The sequence below is a fragment of the Tauraco erythrolophus genome, chromosome 4 (genome assembly GCF_009769465.1).
Source record: "Tauraco erythrolophus isolate bTauEry1 chromosome 4, bTauEry1.pri, whole genome shotgun sequence".
NCBI lineage: Eukaryota > Metazoa > Chordata > Aves > Musophagiformes > Musophagidae > Tauraco > Tauraco erythrolophus.
The window spans coordinates 27,622,059-27,646,876 of NC_141468.1; the positions used below are offsets into that span (position 1 = coordinate 27,622,059).

The following is a 24,818-nucleotide window of genomic DNA, read 5'->3' on the forward strand; positions in this document are numbered from 1 at the left end:
TACACTACGAAAGGAGTTTGGTCTCCTCTGTGTCACCATGCCTGGAAGTGTTCAAAAAACAAGTAGATGTAGCACTTCGGGACGTGGTTATTGGGCATGGTGATACTGGATTGACAGTTGGACTTGATGGTCTTTGAGGTCCTTTCCAACCTTAATGATTCTATGATAATATTTTATCAAGCGGGCTATCAGGTTTGGGTGGCTCTGTAGCCTGGGAGATTCAGAAGAGGTCAGTGTCTGGACGTATTGAATGCATAGTGAATACTTAAGAGTACAGAGAGAGAAGCGGAGTTCATATTGCTGGAAATAATTTAATGCCCTGATTTCCTCTGCTGCTGCAGGCTGGCGAGGGGAAAGTGATGGCCACCCACAGAGCAGAAGGGCAGTTCAGTCTTTTGGAGCTGTGGCATCCTGGTCTTGGTGGCTCTGGTACGGTTTAGATGCACTCATGGCTTGCCTGGCATTAATGTCGGGGACATTCTTTGCCCTCGGATTTAGTGTTCCTTCAACCTTATTAGGAAAAAAAAGTTCCATGAATAAGTTATTGCAAACCAGGTTGACCCATTCAAGCATGCAGATGTTTTATTTAAATATTCCTCAAATGTCTATTTCTTCAGCATAATGCATGTATTATGCTGCCTTCTGAAATACGATATATGACTGTCGAACAAAATCATCAAAACAACAACCTCGGTTTCTTTGTATGATACACAGAAATAATTACATTTCATGTACAGTACAGATGCATTTTACACAGTCATCAACAGTCATTCACTAACAAAACAGCATTTAAATCACCTAAAACACCAAAAGAATGTGTATTTCCCAAATTCAGAATAAATTAATGATTTTGCATGTGACATATGGAAATAGGAGACAGGACTGGAATTCTGCAAAATCATACTAAATTATTCCTTAAGCTGCATTTAAAAAATGAAAGTACAAGTTGCTTCAGGGGTATAACTGCTATGCAAGTGTATTGCTGTAGTGTGTTCTTTTTAGTTCATATGAAAAAGAGATTAAAGAGATTTTAAAAGACACATGATCTGATGGAGTCAGGAGGTTTCCTGCGTTGTATGTAGTCTGTCCCAAAGTGGGTTTAGTAACTGCCTTTTTGCATTATTTACCTCATGTAACTAGTCAAGAAGTACCATGTGGTATAAAGAAGTTGTTGCTGCAGATTGCTAATATCAAGGCAGTTTTTATATCAATAAGTCTTCGGCAAAAGGTGAAAAAAAAAAAGCCACTTTTTGTGTAACTATGGGTAGAAGTAGGGTGCAAGTAAAAACTCTGGGTCTCTTTTAAACCCCATTAAAACTTACGTAACCCACCACCTTCAGCAGATCTACCGGAATTTTCTAACAAGGTAAAAGAGAGGAGAGCAACGTCAGGTCACCGTCTTTGGCAGAGTTCCTCGGAAGGAGCCCTCCTCCGGGTCAGAGGACCGACCGCCTGTGCTTCTGCTCTCTGTTAAGGTTTGAAAGAAATGTAGAAGCTCAGTTTACAATGAGGAAGTTATTCTGATTTGCAGAAAAAGTGAGAAGTTAATTGCAAATTAACCAACCTTCCGAATAAGTAAATGATAAGATAAGAGAGTAATGCGTGACGTTACGTACTCCTTTTGACTGCAGTTCAATTCTAATAGGTGACATTGTTGTACTTTGGTGTATATACTGTAGCATGATAGTCCATCATCTACTCTTCAGTCTCTGTTGACAGGTAGAAAGACCAGTATTTGTGTGTAGTAAAAAGTGTATCATCAGCAAGTTTCAGTTTTTAGTGGGTGTTCTAACGTAAATTTTCAGGTCAGTAGAATGCTAGCAAATACTATACTGAAACATACACTACTCAAACTATTAAATAACTGTGTTAATCATTTATTGTAATGGCATCTAATGCACTGAGCCTTTTGATTTATATGCATATTTTATTTTGCAGACATGCAATTATTTCTGATCCAGTGTTTTTGATGTATATATGTATGTATTGATATGCACATATTCCATGTATATTTGATGTATATGATGTATGGTATGTCATGTATACAGGAAGCTTAATGATACATCTCCTAATGCACTCTCATGAAGAAAAATGACACTTTTTTATCAGAAAGGATAAATGTCTTTTAAAAATGAAGCCAAAAAGCCTTAACTAGAAGAGCCTTCATACTAGCTTTTAGAACTGCCCATATGGGTAAATTCCAATTGAAATAAATTGAATTTTTGTAGCTTTGGGTCCCAATCCATTATTCTATCAGTGTTCTTAGGTAATTGAATATCTTCACACAATACAAACTCTCAAACAAATTTTAGGATGCAAGTTTACAGATAATTACAGAAAGAATTTAGCCATCTTTTATACTGAATGTCTTTTGGTGTCTTCCAGCGTAGCAAATACTCTGGATGCTTGTAGAATGGCAACAAGGAAGGCTTGGAGATAAGTGTCAGCTGATCCCCAAAACACCTTTGTTGTGATTTTAATTCAAATAGGATGGATCCTGCAAGAGTACACTGGGATGAGAGGTTTGTTCTGCAAATACAGAAGTAGATAAGGTGTCTACAGAAGAAAGGACTATGTTGATTCATCAGTAGCCTTGAAATCCCAAATAGTACCGTAATGTTGGAGTGGACAAACTGTCATAGAAATAGAGGACAATGGACAAAAAGAGCAATGACTGAATAGCGCATTCGTGGTGCATGGTTTGGCTATAAGATTATTTAAACGTTTGCCGTTAGAAGTTTATAGTGTAGATGAGTTGTGTAAAATACCTTAAAAAAAAAAAAAATCCTGATTCCTGATACAACAGATATACAATGACTTATTGCAGTTGTAACAGTACCTAGGAAGCAAGATAAAATAATAGTAAATACTGAACTAACTGAACACCTGTAATTCACTAATGAGTGTTTGAGTAAGAAATACTGCCTTTTTCAAAGGGAAGTTATTTGTACAACTACCATGGAACATTAACAATCAGCTTGTTGTAAGTGCACGGAAATGCCCCTTTCTACAGTAATATTTTATCATGCCTAATCTGAAAAACAACAAAAGTAAACTGAGATCACAGCTCCAAATAATTTCAGCATGCATTGTGGTTGTAGTTCTTTCAGTCAGTACAAACATATTTCATATGAGCATTTTTTTCTTTCATTTTTTCATAGTTTCTCAACAAGTTTGTGGTTTATTGACAGGAAAAAAAAAGACACGTTATCAAAATGTTTCTCGTTGTTTTGCATTCAGCAGGAACACAGGTTTGTTTCTATTTTTTGTTTTGCGTTTTTCTTTTTTTTTTTTTTTCTAAAAAGAGCTCTCATGATAAGAAGAAGCATCAATGGGGACATTTCATTGTGCTCATATAGTAAGTCGGGATGGTCACAGAAGATTCCACCGCGCGTCAGCTCCGACAAGGGGTATGGAACTCCTTTCGGTTCACGCGCTACGACACTGAAACCCACAAAGCGTTTTGTTTCTCCCGAACCTCTCGCTCTGCGGCCGCTGGCGCACACATCAAGGGGCGTTGTCTTTGTCAGCTCTCTCGTTCCTCGCGACTCGTTTCTCACTGCTCGAGCTCAGCTTGCAAGTGGTCTTTATGCTAATTTATAAATAATTCCTTCTTTTATAAAGCAGATACTCTGACAATGTTTCCTCCCGAGTACTCGGGAGACTCTGGCCTATCATCTCCTTCGGGTGTGGTGACTGGAGGTGTCGGGATGCTAATTATTGCTGTAGTGACGTAAGGCTGCTCACAGTTTAGTTTAACGCACTCTTCCACTTTGGCGTTTAAGCTGGAACGGCTGGAGGAAGAAACAAAGACCCATGAAGAAAGAAAGTCCATGTTATTGCAAACCTTTCGTGTGCCTGATTCGACTCCCTTAGCTAGATGTCTCCATCCTGCCCTGTCAGAGACCTCAGAGGTGCAAAGTGGCACCATCCCACCACCCCGCACCCCAGTAGCAGGTAGTCCATGGCTATGTCCATGGATAGGTCTCCTTTCTCCTTTACTTCCCACCGTTTTAGCACTTCTAAAAGTGTCTCAGCCCACCACCTAAGTGTTTCTGAGCAGAGGAAGCATTTAAGCTGCTCCCTGGGGAGCAAACTTTGCGTGTAGCCAAATGACTTACTATGCAGGAAAGCGGAAACAAAGGGATAGTCTCAAGTCTCCTACCAATTCCTACACGTCATCCTCATTTAAGAACATTTCGAATATTATATATCGTTAAGAGCAAGACACAGTGATATATGCACTAATAAAGGTTAACGTGCTCATGGAGTTGCTGCAGTACCTCAGCATCATAAGAAACTTGTAAAACTCAGACCATTTTGAGGTGAGACTGGCATTTTGTGCTCATGTTTTTAGCTTGTTGGTTGTTTTTTTTAGCATAAAGATGGTGCTTTGTGTTTTTACATACTCTATGACAGGAAATTTGCAGGAAATTCCTCTAGCAGAGAAAGGATGGATCCAGGCAGAATATTTCCTGAAAAGCTAAGACAGCTTGGAGCTTTATGCGGACCAGGAGGTCTCATTGCACAACAGCTGAAAAACTTCAGTAGCTACAAGCTGCTGGATTGCTCATGAAGTGAAATCCAAACCTACTAACTATACAAAGCAAGCTACTCAAAATGTAACTTAACAAGACAATTTCTATAGCAACTAGTGCTGAAAATGCTTCTTTTTAAAATGTCAGCTTGTTTGAGTTCAATAGAAAACACTTCTGAGTCTCCTGAGACCTTTGCTGTGTTTTCAGAAGTGGTGTGTGGATACACCTGAAAGCCAAACGGTTTACTTGTGAGAGTACGGAGATGTTCAGTAAATTACAGACTCTCAAACTGCAATTTCCTCACTTTTGCGATGACTTCTCAAAGTAGGATATACATTTTTCTTACCCGTTTCATATTTTTTATTTAGAAGAGTCTTTCTTATGACTATTGCACTTAGGACTCTGGGAATCAGTTTTATTTCTCTCCTCTGTGGAAATGCAAGGAAGTCTCATTTGTCCAATGCTTCTGAACCAAATCAGTAGAAAGAGCAGGGATAGACTTTTCTTTCTCTTCCCACTTGCTCATCTTGAATATCTGAATTGCACATATTCTATGCTGAATTTTTCTTGTTATGTGTTTCTCCAAGGTATATAATATTTGATGCTCTAATTAATTTTGACTCCCTGGATGCTTTTCCCTGCAAATACTACACAGTAGTTTGTGGGGAGGGCATGAGAGGGCAGAAATGGATAGAGAGGGACTATTCTGTTCTCTTGAATGAAGCTTGGAGTGAGCTAAGCGCAAGATGTTTCAGTACTAGTGTCCATTTTTGGATGACTGACTTTCATCTGTAGCCTCACAGCCAACCTGCAGAGCCCACAAAACCTCTACATCTCTTCTCTAACAAAGACAGGGGCTTCAGCTTTTGGTGTGCTGATGCATGTGAAGTACCTGTTAGACAGAGGCGTCCTCTCCACGCATCTGATCTGGATGGTGCTGAGCTCTTGTACGCTGCCTGGACGGCTGCCAGTGATGGTGGTGTTTGGGATGCGGTAAGTCTTTTTATGTCTTCGTGAGCAGCAAGTGCTGGTAACACCTTGTTGAGACGAGAGAGAGGGGCTGTGGCTTGGGGGTCTATTGACTGTGGAAACCTCCATACAGCTCTCTTCGTAGACTTGCTCATCCACAAACTCATGGTTCTAGCCCAAAGGAATCCAACAAAGGGACAAAGAATGCACAGAAAGATGATTAAAGTGAACATATTAATCATGATTGTTTAAAGGCTTAAATTAACACAACTGAATAAACTGGGAAAGTTAGACAGCTTATTCTTGATTATAGTGTTTAGCCCATATTTGTCTGGGCTGAATACCAATACAAATGTAAACGCTGGAATAAAATGCTGAGAGCTCTAAATAAGAAAAAGTTAATCCAAATTCTTTTGTGAAATAGCATGTGATGGTAATATAGTTTGCATTATAAATATCTGTATAATCTACGAAGTGGCATAAAATAGAGGATTATGTTTATTAATAAAAATGCAAGTGGTGCTTATGTAAATGCTCTAAATGTCATTTGAAAATATATAAGATTTATTACATTGAAATATAACAAAATACAATTCATAAATATTTTCCAGATGAGTTTTTAAAGCTTCCTTTTGAATTACATGCTAGAAATCAGGATCTGAAAGAGTGTTTTTCGAAGTACACATCTATGTAAAAGAAAAAGATTCGACCAAATCGAAGTTTTGATCAGAGATGATGGGATGGTTATTTAAAGGCATCCCAAAAGTTCCTAATCACTGTAGACAGATGTATTGAAAGCAGTTTAGAAGACTAGGTATTTAGTTAAATGAAGTAGTCTTTATTCGTGCAATCTTTGCTTAATCCCAGAATAGACAGTAGTTTTATAGGGTTGCCTTGGAGGTGGTGATTAGAGAACATTTGACATATAGCCGTGATTTCCACATTTTCTTTGTGTGATGAAGAGTGCGAAATAGTGGTGCTGCTCATAGTCATGGGGGAACAAAAAGGAATTCTCACAGTCATTTAAAAGTAGCAGCCCAAACTAAGCAGAGATTAAGATATGTTCACCCGTAGTGTGAAAAATCCTGCTTTTTAAGAAAAATCTTTCCAGTTATTGCTGGAATCAGCCTGTATATCCTAAGAATGGTGTAGAGAGCATGTTCTGGGTTATTTTATGCTCTACTCAGGCTTGTTCACTTCAAGTTTTCATCCTGTTGCGGTTTTGTCTGTTAGAATGAGAAAAATGATTTTTCCCCTAAAGAACAGTGCACTAATTGGAAAGGTGCTGATGTTTTCCACGGAAACAGTACAGTGCTAATATAAAATATGTGACTAAAGTAAACAGAATAAAAACTGTAGCCAAGCGTTTGCGACAAATGGACATACCTTTGTAGGCATATTACTGGTCTTTCCATTTTTTCTGTTCTTCTTCACTCAGATATAAACTTGTGTATAATTAGAGTGGTGTTGAAGAATGCCAATATTAAGTGATATGGGAAGAAAGAACTTGAAAATTAACTTCTGTAAGGCGTATGTCACAATCGAGATTTTGAATGTGAACACGCAGTGGATGTAAAATTCAGAGAGAAAAATGACCTAATCACTATCTTTATCTATTACATTCAGTGGCTTACAGTGTATTTGCTAGGGGCTCTGCTAGTTTTCCAATTAAAAGTAATTTTGTGCTTCCTAAAACTTCTATGGAGCAACCAACAAGAATTCAATTTGTAGGGTCCATTAAAGAGGGTTATTGAGTGAACTTTTAATATAGACTGGAAACATTTTTCAACGATATAATGGCTTAAGTTAATAGATTTGATTCTACTTATTAATTAACTGTTCTTAAATCAGCTAAAAGTAGCTTGTAAAATATAACTTTTTGTGCAATTATTTCCATTATTAATGTAATCTTCACAGAATTCCATAACATTGCCCACACTGCATTTCTTAGAGTGGAAGAGATCTTATCCTATTGACTTCAAAGTGCCAGAAAAGAGAAAATATTTCAAAGGATGATGAGAGGCTAAGAAGGCACCTCACCCTTTCTAACACGAACTAGCAGCTTGCCAGATTCCACAAGCTGAAGGCCCAAAATTTCAAGTTTCCACTAAAATTTTAGGAATGCATGATCTGACCAGACAGTTGCAGAATACAACCTGGAGACCCTGCACACTGTTTTTGTGTTTCTGTGTCATATAAGCATCAGTGTCAGAAGCAAGACCCAAAAAAACAAAGAAAAAAGAAAGTAGATAGTATGCAAATTCAGGAAACAAGGTAATATCTGCTTTACAGCCTTCTTTTCTTTTCTTTTTTTTTTTTTTTTTTTTTTTAAATCTCTGTTTAAAAAAGAGAAAAAGAACAGGCTTACATAATCCACCATCACTAGAGGAAATGTGAAACTTTGGGAGTCGAATCCAACTCCCACCAAACGAACAGAATTTTTTCCCATGATTTATATGAGAGTTTGACAAGACCTGTGGCTACTACTAGGGTTTTTAAACATGTTTGTAATGTTCCACTGTGGAATAATTTTTAAGACAGATTGCTATTATAGAGTTCCAGTACAAAATGTCTCAAGTATGTTCCAAAAGGACCCAAACTGAATCTTGGCAAAGAAACATCATTATACTCTGAACAGGAAGCAAGATATTTTGTCCTAAAACACATTATATAAAAATGAATACTTTAAAAGTAAGAATGGAGAAGACATAAGCACCTGTGAGATGACGTATTACTATGACATATTACTAAGTGATGTAACAACAAGGCCATTTTATTTACAAAGAAATGCTGTAGAAAGGAGAATATTAAATTATACACATATGCACATCGTATTTTAATTTAGCAATGTCTGTAGGGTGAAAACTTTTTAATCTAATTTTTTTGAGAGAAAAGAGCAGTGCGACTTTCACATTGATCTCCATCAAATATAGCAGAAACATTACTGGGTCTTTTAATGAACATCTAAAACTAGATTATAAAGACAAGACAAAATAACATGAAGTTCCACTATGTATACAAAACTGAAAAAGAGAAATCAGATAATTTTGTACATGCAACTAGAACTTATAAAACTAGATGTAAATTTGTAAACGGTGATTTAGCGGATGCTGACCAACTTACCTACAAAGTAGGTAAATTCTACATGGAAATATAACCTCCAAAAAATATAAACATACACAGAGGTAATTTTAGCATGCCCTATGTGGAATTCCCAAATCTACAAAGATTAAATTCAATATAATTAATACTTATGTTCTTAGCTTCCTTAGGAAATGATAAAAGAGGAAACAATATAAAATTAGGAATGATTAGGGTTGTTGCTGTGATGTTATCTGTCCAGAAAATGCTATTAGTAAACATGGCACTTAGTTATGACTGAATCATAACTCTGCTCAAGTTTACTATCCTTTATGGCTGTTTGATTATTTGGGTACTAACCAGGGAAAAATGTAGAGAACACATAGTAAGTAGTCGTTTTGATTTACAGAGTTTCAAATGTAGATGAGCATATTTGTGCTGTTTTAAATTATATCAGTGATTTCTACAGCAACCTCAGTGCCTAAACTGAAGCCAAAAGACTTTGAAGCTTTGCACTTGAATCCGGATTAAACACTTGATGTTTCAAAATAGGATGCTGGGGGATCCTTTTTTACAGATGCTTCAGTGAGAATTGTGTTGATGTCAGAAGAAACATTCAGCAGCTCTTCCTGTATGAAAACCCAACTTTGGCTCAAGCAAAAAACTTGCTTTCACTGCACTAAGTATTGAATGTGTAAGGATTACAAATTGTGTTTTATGAACTGTACCACAGAAAAGTGCAGATAATAACATTATAAAAACCATGCTGAAGGTCACATATATAGCTTGGCTGTACTAATGTCATCTCATTGATGCCAGTCTCTTTCATCCTAGATGAGGCTCTCATCCAGGATCTCTCTGTTATTTATATGCAGTGGGTATAATGCCTTAAAATACGACAAAATGGCTTTTCTTCCCAGCTAACTGGTTTCATATAAAGGCTTTTTAATTAGAAAAAATACTGAAAACACTCTAAAACTAAGCTGGTGTCAGAATTCACAGGAAAACACAGTTCTCTTCTCTTACCGTAGTTTTTTCCAGGCAGTGAAGCAGGTGGTGGTGCTGCGTTTCAAAGGAAGAGCCAGATTTGCTAACAAAGGCCTGTTCTTCCTCGTTGGAGGACTGTTGGTACATAGAACTCCGTATTATTCTCATTTGTGAACAAGAGGGCTCCTATCCAAATATTTGATCAGAACTAATCTGGATTGTACACGGTAGCATAACTGCAATGCTTCATCTACACAGTATAACCCAAATTATTTTGGACCCGAGTTCTCTTTCACTTGTTTGTTTTTTAATCAAAGTATTTTCTTTCCTTCCCTTGCACTTCTTTTTAAATGTTTCTATCTCAGATCTTTTATGGATAGATGGAATACTACAATTTACAAGTGCAATCAACATGTAAGCTTTGAATGTTGAATCAACGCATGCTTAAAATTACCATAAATTTAAGTGACAGTAAAAGATTTTTTTTTTTTCCTGAGAATGTGTCTCATTTGAAGAAAATTAAACATAGTTGTCCTCCTGGGATCATTTCATAGCACTAAAGAATTTGTGGCATTGCTGCTTACACAAAAATTCATGTCAGTGATCCCAATCTGCTGAGTATGGAAAGCATATAGCAGATGTTACTGACACAGAATGAAGAATTAAGTAGAAAGCATCCACTGTTTATTAATTGCTTTCATAATTATTCACTAGAAAGCAGAAAACTAAATAGGGGAGGAAGTGGGATAATAGGAAAGACTACAATTCAACTTTGGGATATTTGAAATCTGCATGGTAATTAAGACATTTGGTGTCTTTTTAGTTCAAAGATTTGAGTTCTTTCAAGCAGGAGAGGAAGCGAGGGCTCTGACTGCTTGTCCTTTGTGCTAGACCGGACGGACGGACAGCCCCTTCCTCCTCTTCTGGCTATAGGTTAAAGCGTTCGGCTTCTTAACACGTATTGAACAGAAAGGGCATAGAGGAATGAAAGCCTTCCTGTATCCCTCAGGGAATTGCCTAAATGCCAGAAAATGGCAGGGATTAAGAAACACTGTGCCTTCAGTCTTTCTCAGCTGGCTACAGCTCTGAGCAGCCAAGGGGCTGTCTCCGGCAGTGCGAGTCGCTGTGGATCCCAGTCCCAGCTGCTGCCCATGACTCCCGCAGCTGGTCCTGGTTTCCTCAGCAGGGTAAGGTATTTGCTTCAGGTAACATTAGATTTCAATGCATTTGAGCTAATCACCAAGATTCTCCTTAGAGGAAAGTAGGTGTTTCCAGGGAACTTTTCACTCTGCAACACCCCTCTGGAACAATGGTACCCCGGGGCTACCTCTTTCCCCCCACTGATGATGAAGTCTGGTTTTGTCACCCACGTTCTACCTGTCTAAAGCCAAATGAGATAATCCAACCTGCCTCCTAAAAGGCAAATGCTATACTTTAATAATGAGGCCTTCTACGGGATCTAACTCTCAAAATGTGGGTTACATGTGAATCCAGCATTTCTATTTGGCCATTTCCCTAATCTACCAATACCCTGTCATCAACTCTCATAAGCTTCCTTTAACAATAGTAATTGTCCAATTTATCCTGCCTTAATCTACTTCTAAAGATAACATTGCCTAAAGACCCAACTTGACTTGCCCTGGTGACAAACAGAATAGGCTGCTGCTGGGCTGTCATTAAGCCGTTACTTTGGAGACGGAGGATATAAAACCATTACCTGCTGCAGCTGGTTACTCAGTAGGCCATTTCGTTTGCTCTGCATGTAGGCATTAGCACTCCCACTCTTTGCTGCACGAATTCGAGCAAGTCTGGCTTTCTGTGTAAACAGACAAAAGGAAGAGTGTCACTTGTACTCATATCCATTATTCTGTTTATCTAAAACTGCTAATTGGAATCAGCTGCTTATGAATACCAATATCATAACCACCGAAAGGCTGCATTGCATCTGTTCTCCAGGTGGAGTAAATTCTAAGTGCCTTCTCATTTAAAATACAAATGACAGAAGTTTTTATTTGTTTGCATTCATCATCTAATAAGAACAATGGTTTTGTAGAAGGGATTAGATAGATCAGCATGTAAGTGCCTTCTTTTTTTTTGCATTGCTGCAACTGTACCACTCCTTATGCCTTGTGGGTCAGGAACATGCACATCCATCTCAGCTGCTCCTGCAGTGAAAATCTCTTTAAAGGGGAAGAAATGGTTCAGAAAACCATAATATTGCAACTGCTGTGAGCTGGTTTCTCAGAGCCTTCTGGGTTTTTAGAGTAGCAGAATATGATAGTGTTTTTTATGCTATATCCCAGCTAAGTTCCTGAATGCTTGCCAGGCCTTTTAAAAGCCTTTTTACCTCTTCATGTCTATCAGTATAATCAGAATTAATACTTGTTGTCATTGGTCATAATCTGTCCATAACCTGATTTTTCAGAGGCTACAGGCACCAAATTGCTGGGAGAGATTTGAGATTTCTCAGGTGAGCTTCATTGCTTGCGAAGGTGACTTTCACTCCAGAGTAGAAGGCGGCTCATCAATGTAGGACACTTTGCATCCACTGACTTCTGTACAATGGTTAAAAGCCAACATTAGGGGAAAGTGTGAAGAATCAAAGGCTCTCTCAACCATAATACGGAAAACAGAAGCTTTTATGGGATTCCTAGGATGGCGTCCTGGTTCTGCAATTTTTGTGTCTGGTTGCATGCGTAGGAGGGAGTCTGGGTTTATCTTCGTGCATCACTTTCTGATTGTGAAAGCCAAATGCTGAGCAGCATCTGGAGTTGAATGGCTGCTGAAGCACAGGAGAGACAGTGAAGAACTTGAAAAAGTGACTTTGATATATTAATAGAGATTTTTATATCTGATAATTACTCAGTTGATATTTTCAGAAAATAGTGGGAGCATTTCCTCTCTCTCCCCCTCCAATTTCTGTGGCATTAAATGACAGCATGAAAGGACTAAGAATCCCTGAACGCTTGTAGAGGGAAGCAGCCTGGTCATTGCAGCCGCAAGATCTCTCTGACATGATTAATAATTGACTATGAGGAATGACTCAACACCACGCTGCTTTGCACTTGCAGCCTCAACCTCACAGATCTTCTCAACAGTGAGCCAAGAAATTCATGACAGCTAAGAGCAAACATGGCTAGAATTTGGCTTATGTTATATGTCATGTATTTATTATCTTTTAATTGTTCTGAAAGAAAATAAGATAATGCTGTGTATGTGTGCGTCACTGAGTCAAAAAGCTCACGTGAGAGGCCGTTGCCTGAAATTGTGATATATTGGCCATTTTAGAATAACACATTGGTTTGTCACCTTCCTCGGTGCACACAGCCTTTCCAGCTATGCAATTAATACATTTCATTCCAGTGGTAAGGAGCAAAGTGCCTGCATCTCCTGCAAAGGTGAATTTCTACCTCCTCTTCCTCCTGTTAGCACCAAAATGACACCTGCAGCCCCACACTGTTACCCTGTGTGGGTCCCCAGAGACTGAACTGAGGGCAAATGCTGGGGTGTGTTACCTGCACCGCAGGAGAGTCGTGGGTTGGGACATGTGCACTGGGTCATGTTCATAAATAAATTAAAGGTCTCTCTTAGCACTACGGTTTAGCCCTAGGAGCTAGAGACACTTTAGAGATGACTTTGCAGGGTACAACATGGAGTCCCACACATAAGTGATTTCAGTCACCAGTGTTTTAGCTGTGGTACTTCTCAGTGTGCTCTTTATACAGGGAGATTCATTAGATTTAATGAACAAACATTTTACATACATTAGTTATGCTTTTCCTCTTAGCATGCATATTCATTTCCTCTTCCAGTGATTGAAACAATAATTATGGTGCAGCACCATTTCATAAAGAAATATAAAAAATATAAGGGTTCAGCAGACTATCTTAATATATCAATGTGCTACAACATGTGTAATACGAAGGTTGTACTTCCCCTGTGAAGATTTCAAATTGCTTTGCAAATATGAATTTATTGCATCTTAGAAAGCTTTTGTGAGGTGGAAAGTAATAGCTTACATCTTCCTGGCTGAGACTCATTCAGATGGCCTGAACTGACATCATTTACCAAAGAGAAGACAATGAATGTATTATCAAGACAGGAACTAGATATTTTGGTGACCATGCTGATACTTCAGCTTACAGAAAGTACTCCTGAAACTGGAGGTGTTTACAAATCTGTTGAAGTGATAAGATTTCTTTTCAGTGGTTCTGTCCGATTTATATTAGAGCCTGCAGCGTGAGTAGTCTTGTGACTCCTCACATTTCCTGTCAAGGAATCCTTAAAAGCTCATGTCAGCCACAGGCTTTTAAAGGCTGTGCACTGGGGACTGAATTCCCATGAAGGACACCAAAATGATGTGATGACATCAGGAAAACTGTGATTACAGAAGAACTGTATTTTCCTTTAGTCTGTGAACTGCATTCTCTGTCAAGTACAACAGAAAGAGAGTAATAACTGCCCCTTTCAACTACTGCAAAGACATTCCTAACTCTCCCCTTTCATGGAATATCTAGTAAAAAAAGAAAAGATTAAGTTCTCCTGCAGTAGATTATCTTCTTTGCTGTGGGGTTTTCCCTGTTAGCCGTTGAATGTGAAACCTTGATTTTGGTAATTTTCATAATGCCTGGGACAAAACCAATGTACCTGAAATACAATTCTTCTACTTATTCTGCTGAAATTCCACCATAATCATCTAATCTGAAACTTCCCAAAGAAATTGATAATCCGCTCTAATTCTTATAGCATCCCTTGCAGTCGCACTGAACTTCTTTTTTGAATGCATCACTTTTTTTCCTAGCTTCAAATTTTACAACTTAGAGGTAGATCCTTATCTGTGACTGCATTTAAAGAAACCTTACAAAGGGAAACCACTGTTACTCAACAACAGCTAGCTCTGTCAGTTTTAGAAACATAAGCATTTATTTTCACAAGATTTCAAATAGCACTAAATGTAGCACTGTGGGGTATTTACAACACCCAGCTTTCAACACTTAAGAGGCCCTCAACTGTCCAGCTGTGTTAAGAGAGAGATTTGATCAGGAGTGCTTTAGGGAAGGGCTTACTGCAGTACCACTAATCATTTTTGGCAAGAGCCTCTCTTCAGTTTACTATGCAAGAAGCCTGGGTAGTCTAGGTACTTTAGTACTAGATAGCTCCTGTTGTGTCTCTTCTGCTCCTCTCCAGACTACATAACTATCTTACTATCAAAACTACAAAATTACTAATTACTTACCTTACAGTTACTATTTTTAATGATCTTGAACAATTAAAAGATAAGAATTCCTTTGCAGTCATTCAGTGTGTACTGGTTTTGGCTGGGATAGGGTTAAATTTCTTCATAGTAGCTGGTCTGGAGCTGTTTTGGATTTGTGATGAAAACAGTGTTGTTAACACAGGGATGTTTTCGTTATTGCTGAACCGTGCTTACAGAGGGTCCAGGGGTCTGCTTCTCACACCACCCCACCAGTGAGTAGGCTCAAGAAGTTGGGAGGGGACACAGCTGAGACAGCTGACCCCAACTGACCAAAGAGATGTTCCAGATCATATAATGTCATGCTCAGCAATTAAACTGGATGGAGGTGGAGGCTGGCAGAGGCTGCTGTTGCTCTGGGACAGGCTGGGCATCAGTCAGTTGGTGATGAGCAGCTGGTTTCTTTTGCATTGCTTGTTTTTCTTGGTTTTGTTCCCCCTCACCTTCGCTGTTCTCGTCTCCTCTCCTTTTTAAAAAATTATTAAACGTCTTTATCTCAACCCACAAGTTTTCTCACTCTTAGCCTGCCAATGCTCTCCTCCATTGCACTGTGGTGGAGTGACTAAGTGGTTGGGTGGTGCTCTGCTGCTCGCTGAGGTTAAACTACAACACTGTGACTCCTACAGCAATGGCCAAAATAGTCTGAATCTCAGTCACATTGTTCTTTACATCATTTTTTGTTTGGCCTTTCATAAATCCATCCTATATGTTTGCTTTCAAGTGAAAACTCAGGCCCACATTTTGTGCTCTGATTTTCTAATTTTCAGTAATTGCAAATAATCGACTTCAGATTAGCTGACAATAATTTATAGGTTGGCAGCATGCAGTAGAGAAGAAAATACTGTTTATTTTGTACATTAATGGATATGGAATTAAATAAGGTTCATATATTTGTTGAGTCACGCCTTGCTTTCACAATCTATTCAAATTATTGTTCAGTAAACCCAAGCTTTACATGCTTTTGTGCTAAATTCCAAAATCTTAGGTAAATTATTCTGTTAGTTATGTCTCTGCAATCCCACTGAGATTAATAGCCTGTCTCGTTTAAAGAGGTCATAACAGCTAGCAGGGTTCTCTACTGCAAATGCTCAGCTCTAGACTGCCAGGTGCTGCTAAGCAGTTGTTGCAATTTATCCTAGAGCTATTTATATTTATCTAGTAACTAATTATTCATAACTTGACAGATAAATACATCATGCACAATCAATAAATAATAAAGCCAAACCAATCTTCAGGATATATTTTGTTACGTGAAGGTAGAAGACCATACTCACATGAAAGATTCAGGTTGAATTTTATGTATTAATTCAGGTTTTGGAGCTGATAGTTGTTTGGGTGTTCTGTTGAGGCAGTGTGCTAAGTTACTCTAGAGAGAAAGTGCTTGGGCAACTAAAATGAAGGCTCCTTCAGTTATCAGGTAATGAACAATAATGGGCAGATGGGCCAGCACTTAGGACTTGCTGGCTAAGAGGATATAAGGCTCTTGCCTTCAAAAGATGCAGAAAAATAGATATATGGAAAACAGGGAAAGTATCTATCAAGGAATGCTTCATTCAGGGTAAGGAGGACACTGTCATCATAAGAGCTGTTGCAGTACTCTGGGATGGAGCAGACTCCTGTTCCCAGAGGATACCTGTGCCTCCTCCTTTCCTTTCCCTGTGTTGGCAGGCATCCCAGTGGATCTGACACTGTGAGGGTCTAGCTGTATCTTAACCTTTGGTACCTATCAAATATGGAATAAGAAATTGTATCCAAGCTTACCTAAACCTTTCTTTTTCCTTTCCTTTCCTTTCCTCTCCTTTCCTTTCCTTGGTACATGTACCAGTCATAACATATCTGTCATTACTTTGCCACCTGAAGGCACTAATGGACAACAAAAATAGCTTGGCCTCTTGAAGTTCTCTCTAGCTGAGAAAAGCTCCCCAAACAGGATTCTTCAAAACTGTCTCAGTTGTGATAAATCTTAAGGAAAAGACACAGGAAGACTACAGGGCATAATTAGTTTTGCCCTGAATTCCAATATCTATTTTGGATTAATTTTTTGTTTATTGTTAGTGTATGTCAGATCTTTGGCTCTTATTATCTCATAGAAGAAAATGTTCTGATAAGCATAGATTCTTTTTCTTCATCTTTTATTTTATTTTATGTTTTATTTCTCTCTCTCTCTTTTTTTTTTTTTTTGGTGTATATTGAGATCTCTTTTACAACAATGCATTTCCATGGTTGGAAGCAGAAGCTTCCTTCAAAATGCATTCAAAATGAGATGGTGTATAAGTAAATTTCTCTCTTCCATCTTCTCCTGAGCAATAATGTGCAGTATCTCTTTGCCAAAAAGAAACAAATGGAATTGTCTAATCTTGAATGACTGTGCAGAACTCAGTAAGTACATATGCTGATGATCACATGGTTCTTGAACAAACCTAATATAATATAAGTGACAAATTTTTTCTGCTGAAAATTGCCAGTGCTTCTGGGACTAGATTTCAGCTGTTCACTGGAGAACTTACAACCCAAATGTTTTACCATTTCTGAAGACTACTTTGATTAAGCTTCTGTATGAGATATTGATAAAGTGAGTTCCACAATTCAGATATCCAACTCTCTCAATCAGATGGAAGCTGTTGTGGCCAGCGGGAGGTACCATCTCCTGCAGGGGTTCATGCTGTGCTCCATGAAACACCACCTACTTCTAAGCTTATGTTCTTCAGCCTTAGATAATAGAAATAAGGTTGGTGCCTAGGGAAACATTTATTTTAGAAAACTGTGTAAAGCTTCTTTTGTATTGAATGAAGAAGGATTTTCAAACTTCAGTAATGTGACCTTTTTGCTTGAATATTCTTATACAACACAGTAGAACACTCCTGTGAAATGCAAGGCTATACTTCATAGATAAATATTACTAAATATGAACTAACCAGTACCCAAGAAGTGCTTTTTTGTTGATTTTTTTCAGTTCGTTGGAGCAATATTCAGTTCAGCATCTCAGTCATTTTAGATTGAGAGAGATTAGCTTTGCAGTAGGAGATATCGACAAACACTCATCCAGTGCTAAGTTACTCAGACCTCAAAGCCATTTTCTCCAAAGCAAGAAGGGCATAAACACGGTCAGAGGAAATCTCTCATCCTTACTGCTGGTATTGTTCTGGGGAGCGGAGGAAAAGACCCTTGGCAGGATTTCCATTCATCACTTCATATTCTTGTTTGAAACATACAATGAGCTCACTGTTTTGCTAGGAGAAAAAGCCAGTTATTAACTCAAGCAGTTTCTATTCAGGAAGAGATTATCGGGAATATCAGCCGGTCTCCCAATCAAATTTTTGCAAGGTATTTTCTAGTGTCCATCTCCTTTTCACTGGCAAGTGTAAACTAGGCATAGGAAATTATGTTTCATGACATGGAGTAGGAGGGAGTTTCTATTTGAAGTAAGGCTGGTTGTGTCTGCAGTTATTATGAAAGCTCAGAACAGGCACATTGATTGCTGGGAACAAGCAGATCTGTTATCCATGACTGGCGCAATGCTCGGAGGCACGGCAGTGAAGCACTGTGTTCTGGCTGACACATACTGTTCTGTCTCTGTCTGCTGCCATTACGCAAACAGAAGTGGAAAAGTTCTCGACAAAAGCAACGTAGTGTAGAAGTGACCGGCCTTCTGCATGTTCCAGCTGTGGCAGTGGGGAATGCACAGCTGGAACTAGCATGTGGGACAAAACGGCATGCAAAAAGGTGGGTGGAATTAGTAGGATAGGTATGGTATGGTGGTATTTGGATCACTGAAGCAGCATACATTTGACATCAGGTTTCTAGAAAGGTATGACATTCCTGTGATACGCCTGATTTCTTTTATGGCCGTTTTCCTCATCTGACAGTGTTCTCTCAAGATGTGGCCATTAAAGGGTACAATATCTTAGCCTGGGCCTATGATTGACTTTCTTGGCCATGTATCTCTGTTTCTGCTGATTTTAAGATATCCTGGGAATGGTACCATTGTGCACATTTACTTCACTTCCTTTTTATGAATAAATCAGTCAAAAAGGTGGCCAGAAAGAAACATACAAACATTCTGTATCTTTACACCCGGTGCTGTTGTCTACCTGAGGCAGATGCAGCCTGTGGGTGCCCATGTTCCCTGGTCTCTGTGTGTAGACCCCAGCCACGGCCTGCCTGCATACCTCTACGGGCAGCAATCCTGCTCTACCTGGATCACTGGAGACTCAGGACCTCTGAAAACAGGTCATGGGACCACAAAAACCTTAAGCGGTGACACCTCAGTCTTGACAGTCTTGCAACCTGTGTTGTGTCCAGAGCCTTATGACTGCCACCAGCAGTGGAGCAGAAGGTAGTGCAGCTCGACTCCCTTACCAGGGCTTCAGGCACCAATGGAAGTTATCTGAACTGCTTAGCATCACAGGGTTGGGCAAAGTGGGTTGGGACTAGGACACTGGCAGTGATGGGGAGATGAAGGTGATGGCTCAGGCTTGACTGCACCTCTCTTGGTAAATAGCTCTTCCTGGCTCCTGACCTTGCCCATATGGTTCAGGGAGGGAGAGTGTCTTGTAGAGCTAGTTGATATTTTAGTGAGAGACTCAGCAAATCAAGGAAGCTGGAAAAGCAGACTTTTTCTGTCGGCTTTTCCTGATTAAGCTCTTTTTCTCAAGCCTTTTAGGCAAACCAGAGCTGAGGAGACAAGTTCCCCAATAATCAGATTCCCCAGAGACTGAACCCGAGAGTTAAACATATGGATTAGTGAAGCAGGCAGTTAGGATAGACATTAGAAATCATTAGGGTTTTTTTTGTTGTTGTTTGGTTGTTTTTTCCTCAGAAAACTCTGGTGGAAAGAAAAAACACCTGCCTGAAAAACACAGAAAAATCTTCAGTGAGTGGGACTGAAGCTATTGCCTGACAATACTAGATCTAGTCTAACAAAAAGAATGAATTGCCACAATAATAAATCCGTAAATTTTGGCAGAAAAGATAAATGAACCATTTTTTTTTTTCCCCACACTAAAAATAACACAGTCTTTGCATCTGGGACATGGGCTAGGCATGTAGCATATATACAGTAATCCTCTTGCTAAGAAACCAAACACACTTTGAGGACACACAGCATATAAAAAGTCATATTTTATCTATTGCTCAACAACAAAAAGGGGAAAAATTAAGACTTCACCTTTTGTGCCCTGCGCTTGTCTGCTCGTTGATTCTGGTGGTAGATACGGCTGAAGTTGGAGACAATTACAGGAACTGGCAGAGCGATGACTAAGACCCCACTAAGGGAACATATTGAACCAAAAATCTTGCCAGCTATAGTCTTCGGCACCATGTCACCATACCTGGGTTAAAGACAACAAAATGCTTAGTAAAAGGATTGAACTTCAAGATTAATTAAATCCACAATAGATTTTACTTCTCTTGCAAATAATGCTCACTGCATATAAATAATACTTTATACACATATGCATACATATGCATGTGCACATGTGTGCACAGCTTGCCCAGTGCTGTGCACACATAATGTTAATTTCAAGCTAATGTTGGGCATCCTGTCCACCAAACTGTGGACATCTGTGTTTTACCTGCTCTAGTCTTCCCAGGCTGCCTCTATTGCAATGGAGAGAGAGAGAATGACCCTGCTAAGGAAAAAAAATCAGTGTCAACATTAAGCCCTTAGTCTGTTTGCTTGTTGGAAGAACTCATTGCTTTCCATTGGCGAGATCCTAGGGAGACCACTTGGTAAGTTAGATGCCAGACTGAATAATCTGTTGTCTCACTAAGTTGATATAGTACTTTCATTTAGGAGGGTAGCACATATTTGGAACAGGTTGCCCAGGAGATCATGGACTTTCTATCCTTGGAGATTTTCAAGACTTAGCTGAACAAAAGCATGCCTGACTTAACCTACTGTTGATAGACTGCTTTTGAGTGGGAGGCTGGACTATCTCACCTTCAGAGGTCCCTTCTACAGTCTAGCCAAAAGCAAACATGAAAAACTCAAGCCACAAGCAAGCAAACAAATTCTTACTGCAAAGCCTGGCAGTGCTCAGAATTACTAGGGCTACCACCTTTCTTTATGATGCTGGATATTGTTTTGTCCAGCAAGTAAGAACATAGTGCTACTGAAGTATGTAGAGACACTCCGGTGACAGCTTATTAAGAGATATCAGCTCTTTGCACTCTGCAGAGTGCTGTATTCTATAGGACAAGTATGTAATTACATACTACAGAGTTTAATAAAGAGATAAATTAATTTCAAGTACCTTTCGGCTTTTACCTTTACTGGATTTTAAGTTATCATTAAACATTGATTGCAGTATGTGAGTTTAGTCTGCTTGTGAGCAGAAAGCGAGCTCATTCCCTATTACAAAGAATTTATAAACTGTTGACACAGAAAAGGTAAGAAATAAAACTGCAGGAGGGGCAGCATTTGAAAAATGCTATCTGGAAAAAAAAAACCTTGTCTGTTCAGCAGGAATTGGAAAAATAGAGAAAGTAGAGGGGGAGTCTTCAAGTCACATGGTTCAAATTGCGCACCTAATCATGAGAAGGAGGGGATGAAGGGATGAGGATATCAGATGATGGAGAATCTATATGGAGTTAGAGCACACCTTCTAGCAATGAGAGCTCAGCGTATGTCAAAAGGAGATTATGTATTGCCTTGTAGGTGAAGATGAATGGTTTGCATTTTGTAAGATAAGAGGAAGACATTTAACATAAATATTCAAACAAGTTGTCATCTAGGCAGATATAATATAGATGACCAAGTCTTAGACTATTGACCAAGATTATGTTGTGTAAAATAAGTGTTTAGTTGCTTTACAAGGCATAGCTAAGTGTAAAATATTGACAGGAAAAAGTACATTAATATTTCTACCAATAAACCCCACACCTGCTCAGAATTTGAGTGCTGTTAGTTTCTGATTTTGGGACAAAATTCGAACAAGATTGGATAAAAAGACATAATGTAATAGAATCCATCTTCTAAATTATTCATATTTCTGGTCTTTACAAGATGCATAAATTGGAAAAATACTAGAAAGAGAGTCACGCTTTACTTCACATCAACATTTGCACCTCAAAACCCAGGTGTTTTTGGTGCTTATCTTCCTGAAGCCAGAGCTGACTATCAGCTGTCCGTAGTGATGCATGCCCAGCTGTTCTTTCCTTTGGGCAGGGAGACCTTGAAGGTCCCTTTGACAAACGAGATCCCTGACACCTAACTATCCCCAATTTTTTTTTTCAGGTGGAGCAATGAGGTGAGGGGTGGGCATGGGGCTGGGGTGGGGAGCTTAGGGGAGAAATCTTAGGATCAAACCACTGATAATCATTGCTGGTTTACAGTATTTGCTACTGTTTTACTTCATCCCCTTAGCTACGATCCAGGTATTTTCTTAAATTGAAACAAAGTGTATGAACAGAAAGCTATTTAAAAGGCAATATATATTTACATACACCTGACACAACCAGATCTTGAAATACAAAATTTTCATACACCCATTACTACTGGAACAGATGTCTTAAACTAGATACCTAAACCTATATTTAGATTCCTACCGCTTGAAATGCTAAATTGCTGAACCTTCATGAGCTCACATTCTCACCAATGGCTGCTGTGGACAGAAGGCATTTCTGGCTCTAATTAATTTGATTTGAAGTTGCTCAGGGATATAGTTCATCCTGTTGATAATGTGACGCTATAATTATGTGAACCAAGTGCAGACTGATGCTTTAGGAGTGGTGACAGGAACTATTAGCTGATCCTAATATTTCAGTATTTATGTGTGGACCTACCTACTGACAAGAGGAGGTACCTTTTCACAGTATTTCAGTGTTACAGAGCAAAAGAAAAAAAATAGGATTGTTTGATACATGAAGATATTTTGCAATGTTTTTCTTACCTTCTGGGCAAAATGACAGGTAGATGGTTATGCTGCTTATTTTAAAATAACTTGCTTTTGATTATTTTTCTATTTCAGCTTGAATAAGTTGTGGTATGGTGACGTTTTCCAAATGTAATGATGTTTGTCCATTGTTAAGTGCTAATAATATCTTTCACATCATTAATAACTCTTACATGATTAGTTTTTCTCCTGCTAATAAAGACTGTGTTGGAGATGTTTAAATAAAATTATGGTCAGAAAATATAAAGTCCAAAAAATTAGCCTTCCTGCACAAGGTGAAAAACATATTTGCTCACTTTAGTGACAAAATGGAATTTTTACTACATTTACTCTGGTTAGCCTTGCTCTCCTTTGGGACAGTGACATAGATTTTACTCTAGCATAGGCATGACCAGAATTGTTAACAAGTTCTTCCTGCTGGATTAAACACTGCCTTTAGTTATACCTCATATTTCACCAAATACCATCAGTGGAAGTGGATGACATAAAATGAAAGGAACTTTTCTTGCTTTACTCCATCTTTAATTGCTTTATTCCTTGGAAAGTCTAAACTAAAAAAGAACATAACTCCATTTTCAGATGGCAGAGTAGCTTATGGTGTTTGTATTTTAAAGTGGAAAAATTATACTTGATCTCTAAAACAAATTTTAAATTCTGCAGAAAATCTGATCTCTTCAGTCATGGAGATGACAAATACGGAATCTTATTAAGCAATTTTCACAGTCCCTTTTCAAAAGGGAACCATTTCAAGGTTTTATCTAGTGCTACCCTGCTTGTCTCAGCGCTCTTCAGACTGTAACTGCAAATGTGTTCTCCTTTATGTGCTTTATTTCCTAGTTGCAGTCTTTCCATAGCTTTGTATATAGTCTGTTCCACATATGTCTATTACTGTGGCCAAAGCTCAAGTCAGTCTTTGGGCATTTATGATTTGTACTGACAATTTAATTTTGTAACGTCAAAAGTGTCATCCCAATATTGTACACTCCGGATGAGTGAAGAAAAAGAGATGTTGTACTGATCCCTGTTATCAATCAGGTGCATTCTACTTCATTAGCCAAGAAGGGAAGGGAAAAGGCTATGACAAACTAGATGTGTCAATCAAGTTTTATCAAATCACAAGTCAGAAACTACATGATCAAACTAATGCCTAGGTTTCCCTAGAGGTAGCTCAGACAGGTCAGATGTGTGCTATTGCCTGCAGTCCGTGGATATCTGTTCACTAAGTGACATCGTACAGGGATGGAGGGATTTAAAGGCATCCGTGTTTGCCTCAGGTGTTTGTATGAACAGGTGACAGACCACTTCTGCATGTTTAACTCCTCACTATGAGGGAAGACAGCAAGCCAGTGGATTCCTTTATTTTGCAAATACTGGAACTCTCAGAGTACTGATACGAGCAACATGGACATGATTTCTTAGCGCTTTCATGACAGATTTGAGGGCCTGAAATGCAACTTGAATCACACAAAAGGCTGAGCTGTGGCAGGAACTTGGGAAACATGAATGTATTTGGGTTTACAAATGCCCAATTTGTAACCTAAGTATCGCCACATCAGAGCTTACCTCTGGACATCCACCTGTCAAAGCAGTACTGCTCTTCTAACTGATGATTGAAATACATCTGGTGTTGCATACCCATAATTCAAGAAATCTCAGGCGACAGAGGCTGTATTTGTGGCATCATTGGCTATTTATCTTATTGCTGAATCTAATGAAGACTGGTTTTTGAAGGCTCTAAGATGGAATATTTCATAAGTCAAAGGTTTGAATTATAATTGAAACGAGTCATACTTTTTGGCCATTTTTCCTTGATGTGCGCAGAGAAGGTCTTTTTTTCAAATGATCTTAAAAATGAGAGGGACAATGCTGTTTATTCAACATCTCTTTGTTTGTTTGAACACAGGAGTAATTTGTTTTCAGAAAAAAAAAAAGCGTATTTTGGAGGATATAATAAGTAATCACAGAAATTGTAATTTAGCAATTAGGGTTTTTTTTGTGTGTGTGTTTGACAGATCAGAAATTCATATTTGGAGGAGTTTACTTCGGATAGAAACATCACCCCATCCACATTACCTCTACAGCAAAACTCTGAAA

General features: G+C 38.7%; 1 protein-coding gene across 1 annotated transcript in view; it reads right to left on the bottom strand.

The window, feature by feature from the left end:
• Positions 1 to 3,616: 3,616 nt before the first annotated feature.
• The window catches only part of KCND2 (potassium voltage-gated channel subfamily D member 2), a 282,594-nt gene continuing 261,392 nt past the window's right edge, over positions 3,617 to 24,818 (bottom strand). Inside the window, exons 2-6 of the mRNA XM_086610039.1 lie at positions 19,997 to 20,159; positions 11,293 to 11,391; positions 9,615 to 9,710; positions 5,431 to 5,678; positions 3,617 to 3,794 (exon numbers count right to left, since the gene is read on the bottom strand). Of these exons, the coding sequence (XP_086466165.1) occupies positions 3,617 to 3,794; positions 5,431 to 5,678; positions 9,615 to 9,710; positions 11,293 to 11,391; positions 19,997 to 20,159 (784 nt within the window). The remainder of the gene's footprint in view (positions 3,795 to 5,430; positions 5,679 to 9,614; positions 9,711 to 11,292; positions 11,392 to 19,996; positions 20,160 to 24,818) is intronic.